Source organism: Aythya ferina, assembly GCF_964211825.1.
Source record: "Aythya ferina genome assembly, chromosome: 23".
NCBI lineage: Eukaryota > Metazoa > Chordata > Aves > Anseriformes > Anatidae > Aythya > Aythya ferina.
In genome coordinates this window covers 7,375,601-7,398,659 of record NC_140321.1, presented here as the reverse complement: position 1 = coordinate 7,398,659, position 23,059 = coordinate 7,375,601, and the positions used below count along the sequence as shown (strand labels likewise).

The 23,059-nt window shown below is 46.0% G+C and overlaps 1 protein-coding gene across 4 annotated transcripts in view; it reads left to right on the top strand.

Annotated features, from left to right (window-relative positions):
* Window positions 1-2,301: 2,301 nt before the first annotated feature.
* Window positions 2,302-23,059, top strand: part of SKAP1 (src kinase associated phosphoprotein 1) — a 142,902-nt gene continuing 122,144 nt past the window's right edge. For 2 of the 4 annotated variants that reach the window (XM_084496573.1, XM_084496574.1), the window contains exons 1-3: window positions 2,302-2,496; window positions 8,906-9,011; window positions 19,343-19,368. In XM_084496573.1, the coding sequence (XP_084352699.1) occupies window positions 2,463-2,496; window positions 8,906-9,011; window positions 19,343-19,368 (166 nt within the window). In that variant the 5' untranslated portion in view covers window positions 2,302-2,462. Of the gene's footprint in view, window positions 2,497-3,042; window positions 3,077-8,905; window positions 9,012-19,342; window positions 19,369-23,059 lie in introns of those variants that run through there. The other 2 variants (XM_084496571.1, XM_084496572.1) reach the window with 2 other exon arrangements.

Here is a 23,059-nt window from a genome sequence, read left to right as displayed (position 1 = left end):
AGAAGCATTTAAATATGCTTCTAGGTGAGAACGTGTATACAGATCCATCTAACATACACATCCACCTGCACGTGCTACCATTTCTTGCATACAATCAGAACCATTCAAATCTGTCAGGAGCCTTAGGCAGCTAACAGAGATTCACGTTTCACTCCCCTAGGAGAGTCTCAGTTTTCTAAACCCTGACTCATGAAACACTACCTGACTAGGAGATGTAATGGGGAAGACTACTGTGATGTATATGCATTCCAGCAAGGCAATCTCCTTTGTGAAGCCCTCTGAACTGCAGCAATGTTTCCTGTGCTGCATTCGGTGCCGCTGCGGAACAATTTCTTGTACATGGCAAAATCAAGATTATGCTGCAGCATTGCTGTCAGTGTGTGCAAACTCACACAGCAGTATAGAAGGTAAAGGGGAAAGGACAGAAACTGAGTGAACTTCACACTCAGAGTAGGAAACTTGTAAGGTCTTGAGTGGTACTGCCAACGTCCAGTCTGTCTGCAGGTTGTTCTGAAATTACATGCATGTGCAGAACACAGCCATGTGACAAATCAGAAGTGGTGGTGTGTTTTGTTTCCCAGATCCAGACAGTAATCAAACCTTCCTGAGCAGGATGGAAAACACAGTGTCTTGTCTTCTTTGTGACTAAACCCAAAATGGCAGCTGTCACTTCAGCGTTACTACTGTAAGAGACTCAATACACAGAAAACAGCACAACATCACTTTTCCAGTAAATCAGCTGCATACACTAAACATGCCTCTTGTCACGGTGCCTTCACTCCTCCTTTAAAGCCATCCCTTCTGACAACTGTTATTTATACGTGAGTTACTGAGGTGCTGCCCCACAGGCATAAAATTACATATTTCAACCAAAAAGACACAAAAGAACTTTGCAGTTACTTTAGGGGTTTTCTTCTTTCACTCCACTGTCTGCAGTGCAGAAAACAATAGAATCGCAGGCACACATGCCCCAAACCAAAACCACAAAGCACTTTGCTTCGTCTTATGCCTGCTCATTATCTGATTTGTACCAATCAACTGAAAGTGTAACAGTCTTCTCCCCAGTTTCACCTGTGAGTCTCAGAAAGTGGGTCACAAAGCACGTTGTCGTATGGAGGAGCACCTCAGTTATATGCTTCCACCATTCCAATAGCTGTACCTTTGCCAACATAGCTCTTATATCGCATCTGTGCCATAAACCTGAAACACACAGGTTGTCTTGACTGAACCAAGCAAGAAGCTTGGGGCAAAGCTGGAATCTGCTCCAGGTTCCCTTTATGCAGAGCCTGCCAACCAACAACTAAGCCTTTGTTCCTTCCAGGTAGCACATCCAAAGCGCAGTAAGAATCTGATTCTGCAAACATTTGGAAATATGCTCAGCCTCTAAGTCGTGTGTCTCAGTCTATGCACTTTTTCTTTTCCCCTACAGATTTTGTTTTTCCAGTTTGTGACAACTACTGTAGCAAGATGGCTTGCTCAGAGCAGGGGGGGGCTGCAAAGCAGCAAGAGAAGCAGTTTTAGGGGGCTTCCTTTGAGAGTTCAGAGGGGCCCTTCCTCATTACGCTATGATACACCTCAGTAGGCAGCCCTGGCTCTATGTACAGCGTCAGAAGCTCGTGTTGTGTTGTGCCCCTGGTGAAAGCAGCAAGCACCAGCATTTGTGTAGCTATGTAGTTTTCAACTGGTGGCCAGCACAGCCTGATCGCACCTTTTGTAATCTCAAACGCTTGCTATGTTGTGAAAATACAATTAAAGATGACGTGCCAGGGATGAGATATCTGAAAGGGAAAAGTGGAAAGAATGTGCAGAATGGCATTTTCCACATGCTGCAAAAATAAATACTTGCTTGGTACCAGGACACTCCAAAGCAAGGATTGGATCCTCTACTCTTACCACGTCAGAAATCTCAAACCGGTCCTTGGAATCGCTGATGAGCTTCAGATACAGAAGGCTGTGTTTGGTTTTGTCAGCGCAGAACTTAAAATCTGGGAGTGCAACGATGAGAAATTATAGCGGCATCCCCATAGCCAGGCTCTGTTATTCATTTATATAGGAGACGAGCAGGTGTAGGACTGCGGTTAATCTAACGCAATGCCCTTTCTGTTTTGTAGGGCGCAGGTCGCACTCATTGCCTGTCCCGATGCCCGTCACAGCGCGCAGCCCCGTCGTAGAAACGCGCACGGCTGCCCCGCGGCTAAGGGCCGATGTGGCCCCCTTCCCGGGCGGGATGCGGGGAGGGGGAAGCTTCGCTGCCGAGCAGCCCGGGCCCTCCACCTCCAGCGCCGGCGGGTCCGGGGAGGCCCGGGGCAGGCTCGGGGCAGGTGCTCGCGGGGCCGCCCGGTACCCGCGGCCCCCCGCGGGGTGTCCCCGCCCCCGCTTCCTGCCGCGCTGGGTCCCTGCCCCGGAGGGACGCGGGCGGCGGCGGCGGGGCCGGCCCCGGGGGAGAGGAGGTGGCGGGGACCATGCTCCCGGAGGAGGTGCGGAGGCTCCTGGAAGGTAACCGCCCGGCGCTCCTCGCCCCGCCGCTGCCGGGGGAGAAGCCCGAAGCCCCGTCGGGTCTCGCCGTGCCGAGCCCCAGAGGGCGGCGGGGGCAGGTGGCAGCTGCTGCCCGTAGAGCCCCGCGCCCCCGCGGGGCCGCCCCGCCGAGGGGGCCCGGGCTGCGGCCGCCCGCCCCGCGCCCCGGGCCGGCCTCGCGCTGCCCGCCGGGCCCTGCGGGGGAGCCCTCGGCGGGCCCGGAGCCCGCGGGAGCGGCTCGGGGAGCCGGGGGTGCCCAGGGAGTGCCCACCGCCGGCACCGAGCGGCTCCGCTGCGACGGGGGGCAAAAGAAACCCGGGTGCTGCGGTGAGCCCCCGGCAGGCTTTGGCCGAGCGTCGCCCCGGGGCCGCGCAGGGCGAGCTGGCTGCGGGTCCTCGGGGGAGCTCCGAGCCCAGCGCAGAGGGGGGCGCAGCCTGGGACAGCAGCGCTGGCTTCGGGCCCCGCTTCTGCGTGGTAACGTGGAGGTGACCTCCCGAGGCCCCAGCACCTGCTGAGCCGTGCTGAGAGCTGACGGCGCACAGCATGGCGTGCCCACGGGACGGTACGCGGGTGGCTTCTGAGGTTGTTTTTCCTGATTTCTTTGCAAACTCGAGCTGTTACACCCCAACCCGCTGAAGAGGTGGGTCAGCCGAGCAGAAACCGTTCCAAAAAAATTCATCTGTAAAACTGCGCTTCACAAACCTGAATGGATTCTGCGCTGACCTTTGCAACTACTGGTGACCCTGCAGCAGGGTACGGGAGGGCTTGGTGGGAGGATTGCCCTGCAGAGGTGGCCGCGTTAGCCCTTGGGACGGGCATTAGCGGCTCCCACAAGTTCTGCTCCATGTGTGCTACCTCTGGCTCCACCTCCCTGCTCGGGCCTAGGCGCCCCAAGGGTTGCCACAAACCTGTAGCCTCAAGGCTGTTCTTGTTTAGGGAGCTTGGCTTTTTCATTTTTATTTTTTATGGGGAAGGAGAAAAAAGCTGTAAGTCATTAGAGCTCCGAGTTCCCTTTCTACTGTTTGTGACTGAATAACTGCTTACTGCTTCTTTGGTGTCTTGTGAGAAGGATTTACACAAACGGGGGAAGCTGTACTCAGGGTCAGTGTTTTTACTCTGCAGTATTGCCTTACCTGTCACGCTCACCTCCATTCACATGTTGACTTCTCCTGCCCTGTTGACTCTCGCTGACCTCCCCATAAATAAACCTGAGCTGCAGCAGCAGCAGCCCGTTGCTGACCGTGTGCGCCTTTCTGATGCATCCTGCCACCGCGGATGCGGGTAGGCGGTGGCGAAGGAGTTGTTGGTGTGTTCCTGCTCGACAGCTCTGAGCAGTTGTGTTCGAGCCCGGTCTGCCTCAGTGGGTTGTGGCCTTTCGTTTCCTGTTGCAGCGGCTCCTGACAGCGCGGAGCACTGCTCCCCTTCGCTGTGGGGTGGGGGTGCCTTCCAGTCCTGGGACCCGTCAGTCCAAGAGCGAGCGTGCAGCCTCCGAGCCCATCAAAGCTCACTTCCAAATGCTTTGTGTCTTCCCCCAGATGTAGGTATAAATTTTCTCCTCTGTTTTTTAATCATGGGGCCTTCAGTGAAGTTCACCCTTTCACATTTTTGATGTGCAGCACTTTATTGTTCAGTGCTGACACTTCTGTAAACAACTCATTTCTGCACCTGCCACCTTCCTTTAACTTAGATTATTTTCTTGTTAGCTGACTGTTTTTAATTGAAGGCTTCAGATCTCCTTCTAAAGCACAGCCTTTGTTTGCTGACAAGTATAGCAGGCTATGAATGGAGATTAATTGCATGTCACATACCCCTGTATCAAACTTGCTGTGTCTTAACAATCTATATATACAGTCTTGAGGCCTTCCAGTGGCTAAGGAGGTTTCTTGCTATGCAAGCTGGGGCTGAAGGAGCTTAAGCTGTTAGCATTTGCAAACTGTGTTACTGTAAGAGTTCTTGAATTTAAAGTAAAACTTGAAGAGTAAACATGTACTATTGTACCGGCAATAATATCTGCTTCCTTATATTATCCTTTGGTGCATATAGTTAAGGACTGTATGCATGATGCCCAATAAACGGGGTCAATGGCTAGCTAGTAATTTTTATGCTGTTATCACTGGAGACATCTCTGAGGTTGCAGTGGTTGAAAGACAAACTCTATGGCTATTTCATGGCTACATTGCAATCCTGCAACACTTATGAATTCTTACTTTATGTTTATGAATAGATGTGGTTGTAACAACTATTACTTTGTTCCACATCAAACATAAGCAATCCAAGTTCTCATTAACACTATGTTACCTCCTAATTGCATGGGGTTTCAATTTTGGCTCACTCAACTCCCTTTTAAAACTAGTCTTGTTAAGGATATTCCATGTTTGTTTAGCACAGATTTCTTCTGAAGGCTAAAACAATGGTTCTTAAAAATGTGATACATCTCTGACAAATCCAGGGTTTCTGTTTTTCTTTGCAGAAGCAAAGGCAATCTGGCAGTCTGATTATTTTCTCCCTTCACCTGCCCTGACTGATCCTCTTCATCTCAGGTAGTAGGTCTGGAATGCCATTTTCTTGCTGGAGTTTGGGCAGCAGGAAGGATGGAACAGATGCTGTACTGTGAGACTGACTGCACCTGCAAAGCATAACAAAGCTGGTAGCTGCTGATAGCAAGGCGAGACGCCTCAATGCTGTTTCAAAAATAAACAATAAAATGTTCTGCTTTGCGAAGGCTAATAAGCCTCAGTCAGCATTGATGTAGCATCACGAGTGGGCCCAGAACTTAAATATCAGGGAACTTGGCATTGAGACTTGGACGCTGCAAATTTGGGAAGTTGTTCTCAGTTCCTGCATTGGAGAGGGACCCTATCAGGGAGTGCAGGGATAGGATAAGGGGGTAACAGCTTTCTACAAACAGAGGGTGGGTTTATATTAGATATTACGAAGAGATTCTTCGCTCTCAGGGGACTGAGACACAGGAACAGGCTGCCCAGAGAAGCTGTGCATGCCACGTGCTTGGAAGTGCTCAGGGCCAGGCTGGATGGGACTTTGGGCAATCTGCTCTGGTGGGAGGTGTCCCTGTCCATGGCAGGGGATCAGAACCGGATGAGCTTTAAGGTGCCTCCCAACCCAGCCACTCTCATTCTGTGATTGTCTCTTGCGTGGGGGAGAATGTCCCATTCAGCCCATTGCAGGATGGTGTAGGAATGTTGCTTGGGTTCTAAAGGTTTTCTGACTTGATCCTGTAAAAATAAGAATATTCATCTGAAAATGTTTGTTCACAGTTAAACCATACGTTCTTTAATTTGCTGAAAAGTTTCAAAAAAAAAAAAAAAGTGTGATAGCTCACAGCTTTTATTTGGACAAGCGGGACAAGGGATGACTCAACTACTGTTCCAAACCCCTGGCTGTCTTGGGTAGCATCCTGGAAATATTAATGCAATTTCATGGATGCTTAAGGTATCTGCACTCTGTGTTGATAGGTGCCATAAACTTTTTTAAACTCTTTTTTTTTTTTTTTTTTTTTCCCACAGCCACCTGGGGTGGTAAACTGCAACAGAAATTGTGTGAAGCTAAGCATCAGAGCAGATTGGTTAGCTCAGGATTAATTTACGTAGCTGCAGTGCTGTGGGTCAGGGGGACCTGTTCCTCTGTATTTAGGTTTTCTGTTGTTGGCCTTCTGATGGCAAATGAGTAGAAAAGAGCAAAAAAAAAAAAAAAAAATGTTTGTGTGTGCACAGAGAGAATACACATGGCATCTAAATATCTTTCAGCTCTCCTTGTTGAGTGCTGATTAACTCCTAGAATTTAGTGCTGCCATTAAAAGGTTATTTACTGCCTGGACTTCAGCAGTTGTGACATAATTCTTACAATATTGTGCATTGCCTGCAGGATTAAAGTGGCTATCTGCAATTGCTTCTAAAAACCCTCCTGAAACACTTGATGAAATTTCAACTGTTTCTTTTCACCTCACCTTTTTAGCTGCAGGAAACGAAAAGGAGAGTCCTGTAAACTTTCAGAGTGGATCACAGAGAGCAATCTATAAACATCAAGAATATAATGTTACTGACAAGCAGTAAAACTAACATTAGGGTGATTTACTCTAGAGCTGCTTACATATTGCTCTTCCTGATCCACTTTGAGAGTTTATGGTTAGGCTTTCTTTTTCATTTCCTGGTGCTATAAACATAGTGGCTGGCTCTGAAAGGGGCTCTGCCTGGCTCTCGGGAGTGACCATAGTTCTACTATAACTTATCCAGCAGCCGATCTGTGCTGACATCGCGGTAAGTAACTGCCATATTAGAGCTAATCACATACTTGTGGAGCTAATCTACGTTTAAAAAGGACAGAGAGGCAACCGATATTTGCCCAAATTTTGGGGGCAGTTTGTGTTTCTTGTTTTTTTTTCTCATTGACTGTGGAAATGCACCCATTTATGCTGTGCAGTTTTAAAGCAGATTTGTATATAATAAATTGTTCCCTTAGCCTCCATCTGTTCTTATAGTAAGCTTCTCAGAGAAAGATGGATCTGTCGTTTGTACTTAGATGTATGTGCTTGGTTATTCTCTATGCGGTGTGTAAGTGGTGCAAGTCCAGCCGTGTTAGGCTTGTCGTAAGGTGGTACTATATCTTGGGTGTACAATTAAAACTGCAAGGAGATGTACTGAAAATTAAATTTAGCCTAAGGATTATAGGATTGGCCTGGGATTTAAAGAGCTTTGCTCAGCTGCTCTAGCAAAGCTTTTGTGTGATCCCAGGCAGGCCACCCAGGGCTGAAGTACTAGCAGGGAACTTGATATTAATGTGCATTTTGGGAGCTCCAGGAGTCCCCTGTCAGGTCAACACTGCTGCTGGCTGTAGGTGTGGGTTCGAGAGCAGTGCTGTGAATTGGTGTCCCTGCCCATCAGCAGAGTTGTGACAACTGTGCATGCCCATGTCAGCAGGGTTGTGCTAGGACACTTTGATATCCTCAGTGCTCTATGTGGGCTTTAGCCTCTGTTTCTTGGCTGTAAAGTGCTGGCTGTAGTGTGGGGCCGTAGATAATGAGGCACAGCTGGCTCAGACCTAGTTCTTGTGCGTCAAGAGCACTCCTGGCATGAGGGAAGGCAGGGAGACAGCCGAAGGAGTTGGTGGGGACTTGGAGGAGTCTGAATTTGGCTGAAATGTGCTTATTAGTGATTGCTCCCTTAGAAACTGGTGCTGTCAGCTGAACAAACCCAGAAACAAGAACAGGAGTGTTGTGGAAACAAGTGGTATTTGGATTCACTCCTCCTTCCTCAGGCTGCTGTGTTCAGAGCTGTCTCTCTGGTCTTGCCTGTGCAGCACTGAGGACCAGGTGGGAAGAGGCCCCTGTTCTTGGGGAGGTGCCCGTGCATTGGCCTTGTTCCGCTCCATGACTGGGCACGGAGCAAGCTCTGTTCTTGCCCAAGCTCTTCACTTTAAAGAGCTGTTTTTTCTTCCCTCAAGCTCTAAGCCTTTCTTGTGTTTGTTATAGGTGACAAAAATAAGGGCTCATGACTTTAACAGAAAAATATATTTATTTCTACTGTGGCATTTTTGATCTTGAGTGTGCTTGCAGGTGGAGGAGCTGTTTAAGGAGCTGTGAAGATTCCTGGGGTGTACTAAACAGTGCTGGCTGTTGTACTAGCAGCTGAAGCATAAGGAGCTGAAAGTCTTGCAAGCAGGATATTAAACTGACATTAGTGTCACAGTATGGAGTGTGAATTAAAGGTTGGAGAGGCCTGTGGATGTACAACACCATAGTTTTGAAGACAGTCTTTGCTAGGGAAAGTTTTCAGTAAAGCTGCTGAAGTACAAGGAGGATACTCTCCTCTACAGAGCAGCTATGATTGGAACTGTCCTATTTTCTAAGACTTTTTTGAGGTTTCTGTAAAGAATGCAAATATTCATGTGAATAGAAGGGACTTCATCTCTTCCGGTTCAGGTTAAATTTCTACATCTACATATATTTCTACATATACATTCCTCACTTTCCAAGTGAGCGAATACCGTATTTACTTCTGTCCAACTGTCTGCAGAGTAAGCACATACTTTGTTTTGGCGATAGCCTTGCAGACGTGATACAAGTACCTGTAGGCTAGTGCAACCTACCTGTTGTTCAGTACTTGTCTCTTGCCAAAAGTGACTTTGTGAAACCCAGCCACAGGTTGGGATTTGCATTAAGTGTTGGTGGATACCTTACCCTGATATTAGAAGTGCTTTGGGTCCTGTGAATGACATTACTTAATGCCAAAAGCCTTTCACAGCAGCATATTTTTACGGTTTGTGGTAGCAGAGTGGAGTGTGGAAGGCATTGGGTGTCCAGATCCGTGTTTCTTGGCCAAGAACAGGTATGTGCCTGTGGTTTTAACTTGTAGCTTTCTCTCTACCTCTCTACCAGATGCTGAATGTTACCTGGCGGATGGACTGCAGAATGAAAATTTGAGCCCTAATGCAAGGGAGCAGAGAGATGCAATTCTCTTCAGCTTTCAGCAAGTCAAAGCCAGGTATGTATTGTCTGCATAACTTGCCAATGGAAGTGCTTCAGAATAGTGCCAAACCTTGAGGTACCACATGCTGCATTCAAATAATTGGATAATTGGCCTGTGCTCTGAAAGTTAATGGGCATTCAGGGCTTGTTATAATGTGAGTGCAGCGCATACTGGTTTGTGCACCCTCCTATTTAACGCTAGCCAGTTACGTTTGGCTGTCTGCAGAGTTGTCATTGCTTGTCCTTGGAATTTTTGTGTTTCAGAGTAAAAATTCTGCTTTGTGCTGTGTCTGTACAGCTCTTTGCAAACTGATCTCTGATCCTGTCCTGTTCTTCCTTCTTCATTGTGCTAGACAGGATTTTGTGGAAGAAAATTCATCGCTTGATACTTAGGCACCTGAATAAATCAATACAGTGAGCAAAGGCTCATGCTGCTGACTTGCTGCTGAAAGTATCTATTTCACAAGTGGCTCCTGACCTTAAACAGGCATTACCTGTACTTTGATACAGTAAAAAGGAAGAAAGAATGCTTTCCAAGTTAAAACTTGGGTCTGAAATGGGTTCCAAAATCTCCTGTCCCTAGGACTGTTCAAACCTTCAAGGAGAGTGTGAGCTGCGTCATTTGGATATGAGTGAAGCACACAAAGGAGGTGCTGTCATGCTCAGGGAAAATCAAGGAACATAAAACAGGAAAACATGTTGCTGGAGGCTTAAATAAAACTTTCAGCCTCAGCTGCATTGTATTTTTGGCTAGAAATGTGATATAGAGCTTGCTGTTAATGCTCTAGTTAAAAGATATGAGTTGTGTCATTTGAAGTTAAGATCTGACAATAAAACTCAGGGTGGCTGACTGATATAAGCATCCAGTTTAAATAAAACTGCTGTCAAATCCCTGAGATGCAGAGAATTTTATCCTTTGGAAGGGCACAGCCAGATTCTATTCCCTGCAGTCCCACTGAAGAACTTTGCAAGATGCCCTGCTGTATCTTAATCGATCTTTCCTGCTGGCTAATTAAGCATCAGTTTTACTCAGCAACTCGGGACTGTGTAATTATCAGCCTGGGTTGCCCTGAATAATTGAAACAAACTGAATGCAGAAGATGGAGGCCTTTGGAAAATGGGGCTGCAGCATATCTAATGGAGGAAAGGTGTGTCTAGCAGTGTATTGGAATACTGGAGAAGAAAATGCTTGATTGCATGGTTACAGCAGGCTGGTGTGGCTTCTCTGAAAAAATCCCCCTTGTTGCCAGGTATTGACTTGGGATGGAAACAGTTAAGTAAGCAGAATTATGAACCTGAATTATTCACGTTGACAAGCTTTATTTCAGCAGTCCTGAGAGCACAAAAAGTGAGCTATTATCTTTGCATAATGCAACTCCGAGTCTGTTTTGAGTGAATTTTAAAAACCAGTATCACAGAATCTGATAAATGTACCAAGTACTTGGCAAACTTACCAAATTGTTCTCGCTTTCAGAAGCAGGCGTTCTGTCTTTGTGTGCTGATAGAGCTGTGAGTGGCACTTGAGCAGGGGGGTAAGGTGCTGCTGTGACCACCTTCTGGGGGGCCTTTGGCTCCTTAGAGATTCTGTGCAGTTCTGGTGACGGGCTCAAGAAGGAGCAGCCTTTAGAGTCCTGGGGCTAACACTGCGTTCTGTGCCGCAGAACCAGCCTAGACTCTTACCTTTTTCTCAAGAGAATAATACAATTTGGGATAAAGTTTTTAGAACAGTGTCATCTCAAATGAGCAGGAAATACAGAGAAGCAGCCTTTGCATCAGGATGGGAGGTGATGCACAAATTCTTCCTGGATGTTCAGGTTGAGATATGGACTTCAGCCCTGTTGCTTGTTGAAAGAAGGTATTGCAGATAATTCTGGAGGGGAAAGTGAGACCCCTGAGCGAAGGGTACAGGGCGCTGCTGATCTCCTACTTGCATTTTGTTGCTTTGTGGCATTTGGAAATGGTGAGAAGAACAGCGTACAAATGTCCTTCCTCTGACCTGAGCCATTAATGCAATGATTTGTGGTGGGAGATTACTGTAACGATGACTGTATCTTTTATTTGAGAGGATCTAGGCAGGTCTTGCTGCTGGGGATGAGGAGCAGGTTTGTCTCTTCAGGGAGCTTCCTGTGGCTTTTGTGGCGGGGATTCAGGAAATCATCAGCAGTCGCATTCAGGAAGCAGCCCTGCTTTCTGCCGCTTCGCCTCTGCACAGTGAAGCACAACACAGCATGCAGGGTTTCATTATTTGGGTTCATAATGGACATAAGTAAACTGCTAAACTACTGGAGAGAGACACATGTGTCTCTGAAAGGGAAGAGCTTAATCTAGTGTGATTATCCTGAGCCGGTCTCAGTAACTGTTCCTGTAACTTGGCCTTCAGGTCTTTATATCGCAGCTCTCCCAGTGGCCTCGTAACAGCCCCCCTCCAGGAGGGTCGCTGATGGCTATAATGTGAACAAGTGTTTGGGCTTTATGTCTCCACGTGCTACCTGTGAGGATATATTGTTCCCATTTTACCACAAGAGGTGCAGGAGCTAGCAGTGGATTGAGTTTGCAGGTTGTAATTTTTTCCCAGGCAGCCTATGGTATTCTTGCTGAAGGAGCCATGTCAGAGGCATTGCAGGCAGCGGCTGTGGGAAGGCTGTCACCATACAGCTGAGTTATGAGTCCCTGTACCATTTTACTTTCAGAAATCATTTGGTTATTTAAAACCAAATGTTCTCTTCAAATGGCTCTGGTCTGCAGAAGCAGTTTCTATCTCCCCTCCCCCTTGCTAACTCAGATCCCGTTTCACTTTCTGATCTCATGTAAATCCAGGCCTAGAGATTATTTCCTAATCTTTTTGGTGGTGTTAATAATCTCTTTTGTTGCTTTCCCCAATCGCTTTGTGTGGCATCTGGAAAAGCAGGCCACAGAGCACCACTGGAGGCTTGGTCCCCAGGAAGGAGCAGCGCACAGGGTGGTGGCTGCAGCAGGGCGGCCTGGACGCCGTTGCTTGCCTTGACCATAGGCTGAGGACGTTGCTCCAGTCCTGAGTGGAAAAGCAAAGTGTCTGTAATGGATCGGATTTGCTACAGTCGCAGCTTTGCACTGGGGGAGGGCAGGGGAAGGATGTGCTGCTGAGGCAGAGTTTGTCTTGTCTTCCAGAAGCCCCAGAGGTTGTTAGTTGCTTCTGTTTTAGGTTGGTTGGTGCCGAGGGTTTGTTTCAAGCTGTTCCTTGAGAGCATTGCTGGTTCTTGTGTCTTAACAAAGCCAGCTGCAGAGCTAGCAGCAGATGTCTGACACCTGGGATGAATCGGATACATGACTCCACTCAGGAACACAAGCTCATTCTTGTCCTTTGGCAAGAGCAGTAACAAAAAAAAAAAAGTTGTCTTGCTGTTAAATGACCTCACCTCACCGTTTAGACACTTCTAGAGCAGTTGCAATGGCAGGGGGTGAGATGGGGAGAATGGGATTTATTTAAAAATATGGAGATAAATAGTTCCTCTATCTCCTTGGAGTCAGCCAGTTATTAAAACTCCCTGTCAGAAGGCAAGCTTGCACTGATGGATACAAATTATTAGCATTTTTTTCCTGATGCAAAATGTAATAGTGCTGAAAGGAGAGCTAAGGCAGACCTGTTGTATAGCAAAGCAGAGGTGAAGAGAAAGTCTTGATGTTGAGTTTCTTACATCCACTCACTAGCAAATCCAAAATAGGCACTGAAACTCCACCTTTGCTTTTCCCCACTCTGACTTGGAGACCCTGAGGCTCAATCCTGCTGCTAGTAACTAACACAGGACCATTTTCTGTCATTCTTTCCACCATCAGGAGCTCCCATGAAGACAAGGCTCTTCACCTCTAGGTAACGAACCCCGAACCTCATTTTGCTGCCTCATTGTCTAATCCTTCTTAGTTTATGGCAGTATTCCCAGTACGGCTGCTGTGTTATCAGGGAGAAGTCAGCACCTGGCCTCCTAACCAGGCAGCGAAGAGCTCCCGGCCATCTCCTGGCCTGCTGGAGGCAGTGAGCCAAAGCCAGGGCCTTTCCCCAACCGCCACGGCCGCCGTGCTCCCAGTACCTATGTGTGTTTTTCCATGCTCTGATTCATCTGAGCTGCAGGAGTCTTTGTCTTCAGGGAGTAGACTCACTGGGATGGGGTAGCACCATCACCCTGTTTCTGGTATGTGCTTTGCCACGCCTGGCCCTTTGAAGCTTTGAGTTACACAGGTGCAGTGTTACTGTCAGGAAGAAATCCGTCGCTTGCTGCTGTAGCTGGAAGAGGATGGCTTGGCCACAAATGTAAGGATAAACACAGTGTGATCCCCTCTGCTGTGGGGGTCCTTGGAGTTGTACTGCAAATCTCGGCAGGCTGTTGCAGCATGTGGTTAGTGCACAGTCACAATAAGCTACTGGTTTTGTTGGTTTACAAGTGTAGCTGAACTGTGGCTATTTCAACACCAGGGGAACATCACCCAAAATCTTGGGTTGAACTTGATTCTTCCTGTGGCGAGGTAATACTGTAGGACTGTAAAGAGTTCATGAATGGAACTACATCGAAAACTTCATATAAACCAGACTGTTTAGCCTATTTTAATAAACTTCTAAGTGTATTAACTTTCATCTATTACATCGGTTTCAACCTTATTTTAAAGTTTTGCGATTGAAATTAAAGAAAATGCAATTTCAGGGTAATTTTGCTTCATTAGTGTAAATGTACTGACTGTAACTCCCACCAATATTCAACTCATTATGCTGAGTAATGTGCAATACCAAGATAAAAAAGAATTTAAGAATGTGACCTTATGGGCAGATAATTGAGCTCAGCACATTAACACCAGGGCTGGTCTATAGCCCCACCGCGTTGTCCTTAATTAGGCAAAGTGCTGTTCTCCTCCGTGTTCTGCAGAGAGCTGAGATTTATTTGTTCAGCAAGGAGACAGTCGCGCTGAGCAGGATTTCATTCACACATTGGCCATTAAATGAAAAAAAACGTCCCCTTCACTTCAGAAATACTTAGAAATTTTTGGATTTTCAATTTCTGTTCCACAAATGAGCTGCCCAGGATGCTTCTTCCTTTGTGCAGGGGAGGCACTGGCATGGCCTGGGGATGTGTAAGTGTGCGCCGCGCCAGCTGGTGTTAATGGAGATCTAAAGGCTGCTACCACCCTGCACCAGGACAGCTGTGCCTGGGTGTGTGTGAGCACAGGCATTCCTTTAGCTCGCAACAGTCAAATTTAATACTGACTGTGGTGACTACTTCTTTTTAAAGTCTGGTAAAGTTTCTGTTAGGATGGTCCCAATTTATTTGGTAATCTCAGTAGGGGATTTTTTCCTTTCATTGGGGGGGAGAAAGAGATGAGGAAGGAATTCTCCTGTGTTAAGATCAGGCATGGCAGGGGAACAAATTCAGTTCAGCTGTTATCACAGTCTACCTGCTTTTATACCCGGGGTGAATGTGGCTATTTGCTCTGCCAACGATGTGGTTTGGTGCCTTCTGGGTTAGGCTCCTTTCAGCAATTTGCATCATTTTCCATTCCGGTTGATAAAATTACCCCGGTTTCACCATCCATTTCCTTGTGAATGCATTGTTAATCTGAAACCTGAGGACGGTAAATGATTGAAATTGTGTAACCAGAGTCTTTGCATAGCTGCTGCTGCTACTTCTGTCGCATTTAACTGAGAAATGCATTTGAAGTGGTTTGTAACACACTTTGCTAATGGTGAGCTCCCCAATCCCATTTTCGTCTTTTCCTGCTTGAAATCTTGTACAGCATTGATTTTAAAAACAAAATTTTGCAAACATTAAAAAGCAACAAATACTGTGCACCAAACAAATTAGCCTGTCTTGAAATACCTAATTTAACAGCTGTGGTGATATTAGTGTTCTTAATTGGACAAGAAAATACAGGAAATTTGATTGAAACTTGATTTTATTGTATGGTTCCTGATGAAATTGAGTCTGAGAGGAAAGTGGGGCTTAGACTCTACAACTTTAAAGCTGCAGAGAGACAATTCTAACCATCAAGCTTGACCCCTGGCATAATACAGACCATAAGATTTCAAACAGCAATTTTGCTTCTAGCCCCAAATTGTTCTGGTTCGAGTCCTTCAGTGCTGGGATTTGCCACAAGCAGCGCATGTTGGTCAGCGAACTCGAGTGGTGGATGGGAGGAATGGGGGCGCTGATCATGCGTTTTACTGGATTTCTGTGCCATTGATGGAATTTGTGACCCCCACCATGCAGCAAGGGACTGGAGTCCAGGGTGACTTTACTCAAAAGCATCAATTTTACTTCTCCAGCAACAAACCAGTGCAAGGTTAAGATCTGTGGTCAAGGTCCTGAGGCGTCCTGGAAATGTTCCACTCCTGAAGACCAAGTTGTGGCTCTGTGGGAGGCAGCAGAAGGCTCTGGTCGTTCTAGACAAGGCACTGAGACATAAATGTTAGTTGGGGCTGAAAGGGCAGCGGGTTTCTGTTGGGAACAAGGCAATCTGGCAAACTTGACTGTTCTGTGACTCAATTTCCCTCTGTAACATGACAGCATTTTTTCATGACAATTCACCCCTCGCGGTCTGTTTACACAGTTGAGTTGTGATTTTGATTGGGTCCAGTTGGAGCCATAGCTACTACGAGGCTGATAAATGGAACTGAGATGTGCATGGGTTTCAGGAGCAAAGAACATAAACGCTTCCAGACAAGTGAGACTTGCTTGTGTTTGCTCGTTGTTGACTATGTAACCTCAAAGGCTGAATGATCGCGAAAACTTTGTGTTTTAAGCGGAACAAATCTGCAGCTTTCTGACTGGCCCAAAATATGCACCGATGAGGTGAGAGAGGTGGGTGGTTCATTGCAAACTATGTGAGAGGAATACTTATAGGATGTCTTTTGTTAAAGTATTGGCAGTGCAACACTCATTCTTTGGCTTCGAAACAGAAATCTGATATTTTGGGGCTAGTTCTTTGCTCTACATATCACATCAAAATTCTCCATAAGTTCCTCTGTGGCTTTGTTTTGCTGAAGCTAGTTAATCACTTGTTACGAGTCTTCCCATCTCTCTCCACTTCTTCAAGGACTAACGTAGACTGGACCTTCACATTTGGCTGAAAGCTCTTTCCTATCCTTGCCTTAAGTGCTGCTCTTCTTAGGGGATTCCACCTCTAGCTGAGGGACAGAAGCTTTATTAAAACAGTGCTTAGAAGGAGCGAGTTAATTGGACATCTCTTAACTGATAATTCCCAAGCTTTCAGGGTTGAAAGAAAATGAATGAGAAGCTTTTACTCTTGGTGTTTGAGATCTAAGAACTGTTGATCACGGATGAAAATTTCAAACCTCATCCCAAGGCAAACAACCTCCAAGACAGCTTCATCTGAGCAAGGCGTAGACCTCTGGTTTCCAACCTGTACCATCTGGATCAGGGGAGAATTTGTATGGAGCAATTACAAATTTTTACACACTTGGTCCAAGAATTTCTCACGGGAAATAACTTTTGGGCAGACCACCCCCCCCAAAGGTAAAGAACTGCATGCTGTCACTGCCTGTTACGCCCAGGTAAAGGCGCAATGTGCTCATCAGTTAGAGATGTCTTAACTGGGAGCAAAACTCAGAATTGGCCTCAAACTCCATCCAACTAATGCCTTGTGGAGGATTGCCCAAGACGAGTAACCTCGTTCTACCAGCCAAGTCCCTCCTGTCCTGCTGCACAGAAACAAGCTTTATCCGAGTCTGTAAGCGTGCACGTGACTTGTGGCTGTAGATGTATTTAAACTAACTCTGTTTGCTGCCTGGGTTGTCATAACAAAATAGGCATTTTGCCTAAATAATTGCATTTCCTGAGTAGTGTAGGAACAAAAAAAAATATTCTCCCTTAGAATTGTGCAAATATAACTTGCTGAATAAGTAAAGCTGATGTTACCTGTGGAAAGGGAGTGGGAGGAACACATGCTGAAAGTCACCCTTCCTCCCATGCCATTGTAGTCATATAAAAGAAAGAAATCCTATCATTTCAGTGAACGGACAATACTGCGCTATCATATCGGGGTGCCTTTTAAGCTCTCAAGATAAGTAATTTATCCAAAATTTTCATGCAGTCAGTGGCAGATAAAGGAATTAGGTCATTACTCTTTCATCTTCTGTAAGAACAAGACCATCTTCTCCCACTCCCGATTAAAATTTAAACTAACTTTCATTCTGTGCCTAAGCCTTTCCAGAGTGAAAATGATCAAAGCATGAGATTAAAAACACATCCCGATCTGATGAGATTAGAATTTTGACTGTTTCCTTATGCCTTTTATTTTTTTTTTTAAAAAAAAAAAAAAAAAAGAAGAAGAAAGGCAAAGCATCTTTTTGGTATCAACCCCCCGCCCCCCAAATTGGATCAGAGTGAAGCTAACATGGGCTTGCTGGTCCAATAGGAAATGGAACTCAATTTTACATTTTTTTAAACCATTTTACTGTATTAAAAATGACAGAGGTTAGAAACAAAGCTCTTATACTTTTATTGAACTGGAATTAGAAGTGACAGAAAATCATTTTGGTCCTAGTGCAGTAAATGTTATCACTAAAACATGTTCAGGGGAGATTAGGACAGTCTCTCAAGCACAAGAGACAAAAGTTCACCAAACAAGAAGTGATTTCTCTGTCCTTGTCTCACAGCCGTCGGCTGGCCAGGGGACGAAAGTGCTGCAGCTCTTGGTGGGCGCCGGACCCGGGGGCCGGGTGCTGGAGGCCCCCACCGTGGGCAGAGCCCGGGCAGGGAGGCTGCTCCTCACCGGGGAGCGTGCTGAGCACGGGGTTCGGGCACGGGGCCAGGGCTTCGGGGCTTCACGCGTTGCAGTAACAGTCCGTGCTGGTGGGAAGCAAAGGGATGGAGCTGCTCTGACTGCTCCCCTGACCCTGGGCAGTAGTGTGGCTTTGGGGATTGAGAGAGGAGGCTGCCGCAGGATGGAGGGGAAAGCCTGTACTTAAAGTGGGGGAGATCTGCCGAGAGTGCCCCAGGGCCAAGAGGTATTTATGGCCCTTTCTAGCTGCAAGGCACGCTGGTGTGGCTCTTTCCAATAGGTCACAGCTGTTACTTATCACTGTGGGAGTCCATTCTCCCAGAAAAGTTTCTTCTGTCTGTGTGTATTCTTTTTTTTTTTTTTGTCCAAAGAAAACAAGTCAAATATTATGCCCTTAATCAGAATTCTGTTGTTGTTTTCTAATTAATCTGTGTCAGTAGCTTGAATGTTTGTATTAAATCATTTTCTTCATGAAAGCTTTTAATGAGGAAACAAATTGATTGGATTTTTATGTACTGGATTCTTGCCACTAATGCCTATAGACCAACCCTTTGTTACACATTTTGCCTGTGAATGGGTCATGTGGCTCATCCTCAGTCCTTGATCTGTTTCCAAAATTTGCCAGTGCTGCTCCCGTATTAAAATGGCTCACGTTAGCCAAAGGTGTGCTCTAAATGAGAGACAAAGAAAGAACGGAGGATTTCTTTTTGCTCGGCTGTTTCTGTGGTGCATGGCTCTCTGAAGTAGTTCTGGTGTTTGTGAGCGTGAGCAAGCTGCTTGGGGCAGGGCATCGCACACTGCCTGGCATGCGGGGATTTCAGATGCTGTTGCAGGGGAGCCACGAAGCATGGACTGACAATGTGTATCCCACGAGTTTTCATCTGCATGGTTCTGCAGGGAAAATTCCCGGTCTTTGGTCTGTGATCTTCTACACTGCTAAACGAGTACAGAACCTCCACTCAGTGGAGATAAATTTTGAGCAAGAAGGTTGCAAACCAGCGTAATAGAGAGCTGGAACAGGAAGAAAATGAGGAAATGAACTGGAAAACACAGCGAAGATGCTAAACTTGATCAGGGTATCTTGGTGCATTAACGTGCCTTTTGAGCTTCCTAATGTGACCTGCGTGCACGAGAGCTGCAGACACACCGTGTCCCTGCGAGCAGAGCTCGTGGCGCTGAGGCACTGAAGGGCAGTGTGCCTACTGCCCTCCGCGGGGTTGCAGGAGGGAAGGTGCGAGGTGAGGTTACTGGAGGCTGTGAAGGGAAAGGCCGTGTAAACGTCTCTCTTGAGTAGGAGACCTGTTCTAATGGCAGGAAGTTGGGAGCCTTTGGAGCTGTTGAAAAGGAGAAGATCTGAGTAGTGAAAGAGGTTCCTTAGGTAGCAGAGGATGTCACAGGGGCCAGTTAGCATTCGTAGGACTGCCAAGAAACGTCTAGAGGAAATTCACAAAACGTGTTTTAACCATTCGCTAGATTCCTGGCAGCTTGTCTGGTATAATTCTTACATCTGTCACTTGCTTATCAGGCCAGAACAAATCAGTAAGAAAATAATGTGTGCTTATGCTTTTTTTTTTTGTCTTTTAGGTATCACTTGGAATTCCTGCCCCGAGGTGAGTACACGGCAGTGGGGAAGGAGGCATGATTTCTCCCAGTTCTGTACTTGGGGAGCAGGGTTGGTTGTATGGTATTTTCTATGCAAAGTCAACAAGGAGGAGAGCTACTCATTAAACAAATACGTAGCTTGTGTGTGGCAGTTCTGAGGGATGGGAAGGGGCAAAGCTGGGGTAAGGGCTGTAAAAGGAGCTGGGGTTAGTATTCTCCCTGGACAGAAGTCTGTTTTTCCTTACTCTTGAGAGTAAATGGATGGGGCAACCTGTTCTAGTGGAAGGTGCCCCTGCCTGTGGCAGGGATTGGAGCTGGATGGGCTTTAAGGTCCCTTCCAACCCAGCCATTCTATAAAATAATACAAAAATGTGTGGTGCTAATGTAAACTTTCTGTCCTGGAAAAGCTCAGGAAATTTTATTGCAAAACTCCTGTTTCTAGAAAAGGATTGAAATTCAAAAGGGCAGCATATTCCTGGGGGCATTGACTTAGGAGCAAAGACTGTTTGGTAACCTTAAGTTGCTTCCAGTCTTGTTGCTTCTATGTTAACTTGAACTCGAAATTAAATCAACCTCCAGGTGTAGACAAATGGCCAGGCTGTAAAGTTTTCAGGACCGTGACCATCTCTTGTTATGTCTGTTAACAAGCTGGGAAATTCTGATCATGACTTTGATCTTCATTTCTGCAATAATGTGGGTGATGATTTAAACTTTCCAGGGTGCCTGCAGGTCATGAGCTGTGTCAGTGAGTACTTCTGCGTATCCAGGACAGTTGATGGATATACATTTCCTCAGAGCTGACCTGGAGCTCCTTTGTCCCTGTATGGGATCAGTGCAGCTTAGCTCTGGTTTCTGATCTGGAGCATTGGGTACAACCATGTTACAGCTAAGGCGTGTAGTTTGGTGGGTTCGTTCGTTTCTTTAAACAATGAGTGTGATAGGTGAGCACAAACAGAAGGATCTGCCAGCGTTCAAACAAGATGGGAGCGGCAACTGTAATAAAAAATCCTTGTGAGTGTTCCAAATCAGCTAATCCTTCATTTACTTCAGGAATAAATTCCAGTATGTTACCTCCTCGATCAGGGCCCACTTCCAGCACATCCTGTCTGTCTGGCAGCACAGAAATGTCAGAAATGCAGCAGTGCTGCAATTCCCCCTAGAACAGTGTTATCACATTTTAATATGAGCCTCGGTGCAGCCTCGGTGCTTCTAATTGCTTTCAAACCATTGTTTTCGTGCGTTTGGTTGATGAACCCAGCATCTGGCATCATTTGAGAAAGTACAACAGACAGCTGTGTTCAAAATTAAAAAAAAAAAAAAGTGAGAGAATTAGAACACATAAAAGGGTTCAAAATTAGTTTTTTTTTTTTTTAATTTTGAAAATTCATACAATTTAGTGGATGGAGGGGAGGGATGCTTTTGTTCTTTTTGAAATATCGTGTTCTTTTGTGAAGCTGGAAATCTGAGTAGTATTAGGAACATCAGTTTGTAGAACTGTGTGTAGATTTGTAAATGAATTGAAGTGCACAGCTCATGCAAATGCCTGCTTGGAATTATTGTGCAAGTGTTTAGAGGTATCTACGTACCTGAAGACCCAAACTTGTCCCAGTGTCATTTTGGGGAACCAATGCTATCCTGAAAAAATGCACTAAGGAAACTGGACAATGCAGGCATTAAAACCTGAGCTCAGACATCACCTGGAGAGCCTCAGCTCCAGTTTGATTCCTGGCTGGGGGAAGTGGTGATGAGAACTTGGTGCATGCCGAATGACAAAGAACCAAAGAATCACAGTGTGGGCCTTGGTTTAAAAAAAAAAAAAAAAAAAAAAAAAAAAAGCAAAACAGAAAACCTCACATGCAGACATATGGATAAGAGGATTGCATAAATTTGCTGCCTAGCTGCGCTGTCAGTGCATTTAAATCAGAGGCTGATGTAGGGAGAGGAAAAGACTGCTTCTTAGAACATTTGGTGTTTTCCTGGGAAGGCACTTCAGCATCTATTAAACAGTATTGCTAAAGGGGGTAAGCAAAACTTGTGACCATATCTGGTAAAAATAGTTAAAATTTCTTAAGTTCAGGGCCATGCTGGGCTCCTTCTGGAAAGTATTACGACCAAAACCTCAATGATTCTAGCTTTCCAAAATTAATAGTCAGTTTTGATATAAACTTCTGCTTGCTGGGAGACGTGAAGCAGTAGTGCAGGCCTCGAGGGTGGGTTGGGTATAGCCGTTCCGTTTCAGGGGGATGTAGCTGACAGCATGTGAGATCTGTAGGACAAGTTGCCTTGCCTAACTCATCCTCCCCAAGTGATGCTGTTGGCTGTAGCGTGTAGCTGCAAGTTACTTTTGCCTTGTTCCTTAGGTGCTTTTTGAACAGAGCACAAGGGTGACACGTGTTGCCTTTTGGAGGAGGGCTGGCTGCTTATGTGAAGCACTGTATAAACTCCATGTATTTTACTCGTGCCCTTGCTGTCTTGCAGCAACCTCTCCTTTGTGGAAAGAGAACCAAGGAAAGCTGGCAAAGAAAATCTGCATAGGACCTGGTCTGTTGTACCCCTCCCCAAAGTTGCTTTCTGCTGTTCATGGCTCTTCTCAGAATTCAGTGCAGGGGAGATGTTCTGCAACAGCTTTGGTTTAGCAGAAATGAATGGTCTGAGGGAACAACAACAGGCCGGTCTGAGGTACTGCAAGTGACTTCAGGACTAAACGGGGAGGGGGAAGCTGGAGGGAAGTGTAGATGATTAGCTGGGGAGAGAAGGGGAGGGATGGGGGAGTACCGCACAAGGAAGGACTGGAGAAGAAAGGTGTTTGTGTAGCTAAATAAGGGAACTCTGTTGGGGCTGGAAGCTTGACTTTGCTGCAGTGGGACTTTGCACTGAATAACTTCATTGTCACTATTGTTTCAGCTGCTCTGTTCCTAAAACAAGAAGGTGTGCAAAGATTGACAAGTATTAAAAGACAGTATGTCTCTTGGTAGCAGTGAATTGGTTTAAATCATTGTCTATACAGTGTTTGAGATCCTTAGGAGCTAAATTCACTCCTTAATACTCTGCTTAAAGGCATGGGCTTATGGAAACAGAAAATGTGTCTCTGCCCTCCCAGCTGAGGGTTCCAGCCTGGGGCTGACAAAGAATTTATTTTCATTGAGCTTATGGTGACACTTTTTTTTTTCCAATCAAAAATTTATCCCAAATGCTTTTAAAATGTCTGAAGTTCTGTGTAGATGCTTAAGGAACACATGTATTCAGAAAAGTATTCACAAATAGTTGAAATGTGAGAGTGAGGATTGTTCCATTTAAGTTTTGGAAAACTGGGGCTCAAGAAATGTGCCAAAGGTATTAGAGCATCTCCAGGTACATCCAGGACTTGGGTCCAGATCTCCTGATTCTCTCAGCTCTGTGCCTTCAGCCTCAAAATGTCTCCTCCCTGAAGCAGGGAGGAGTAAATATAAACGGGACATGCTGGGACAAAACATGACTTAAAAATCGGGAGTCTTCATGTTCCGTAAAAGGCTTAAGTAACTGTAAGTTATGCCACTTACCTCGTAGTATATACTACTGAGATGAAGTAGGTATCACCTTACCTCTGTTGGCCCTACTTACTTTGGCTCTGATGCGCGGTGTTTCATGGGCCGCCAGTTGTTCCACAGGCTGGATGTCACAGCAGTGCATGAGATATGCATACCCAAGGCACACATGCAG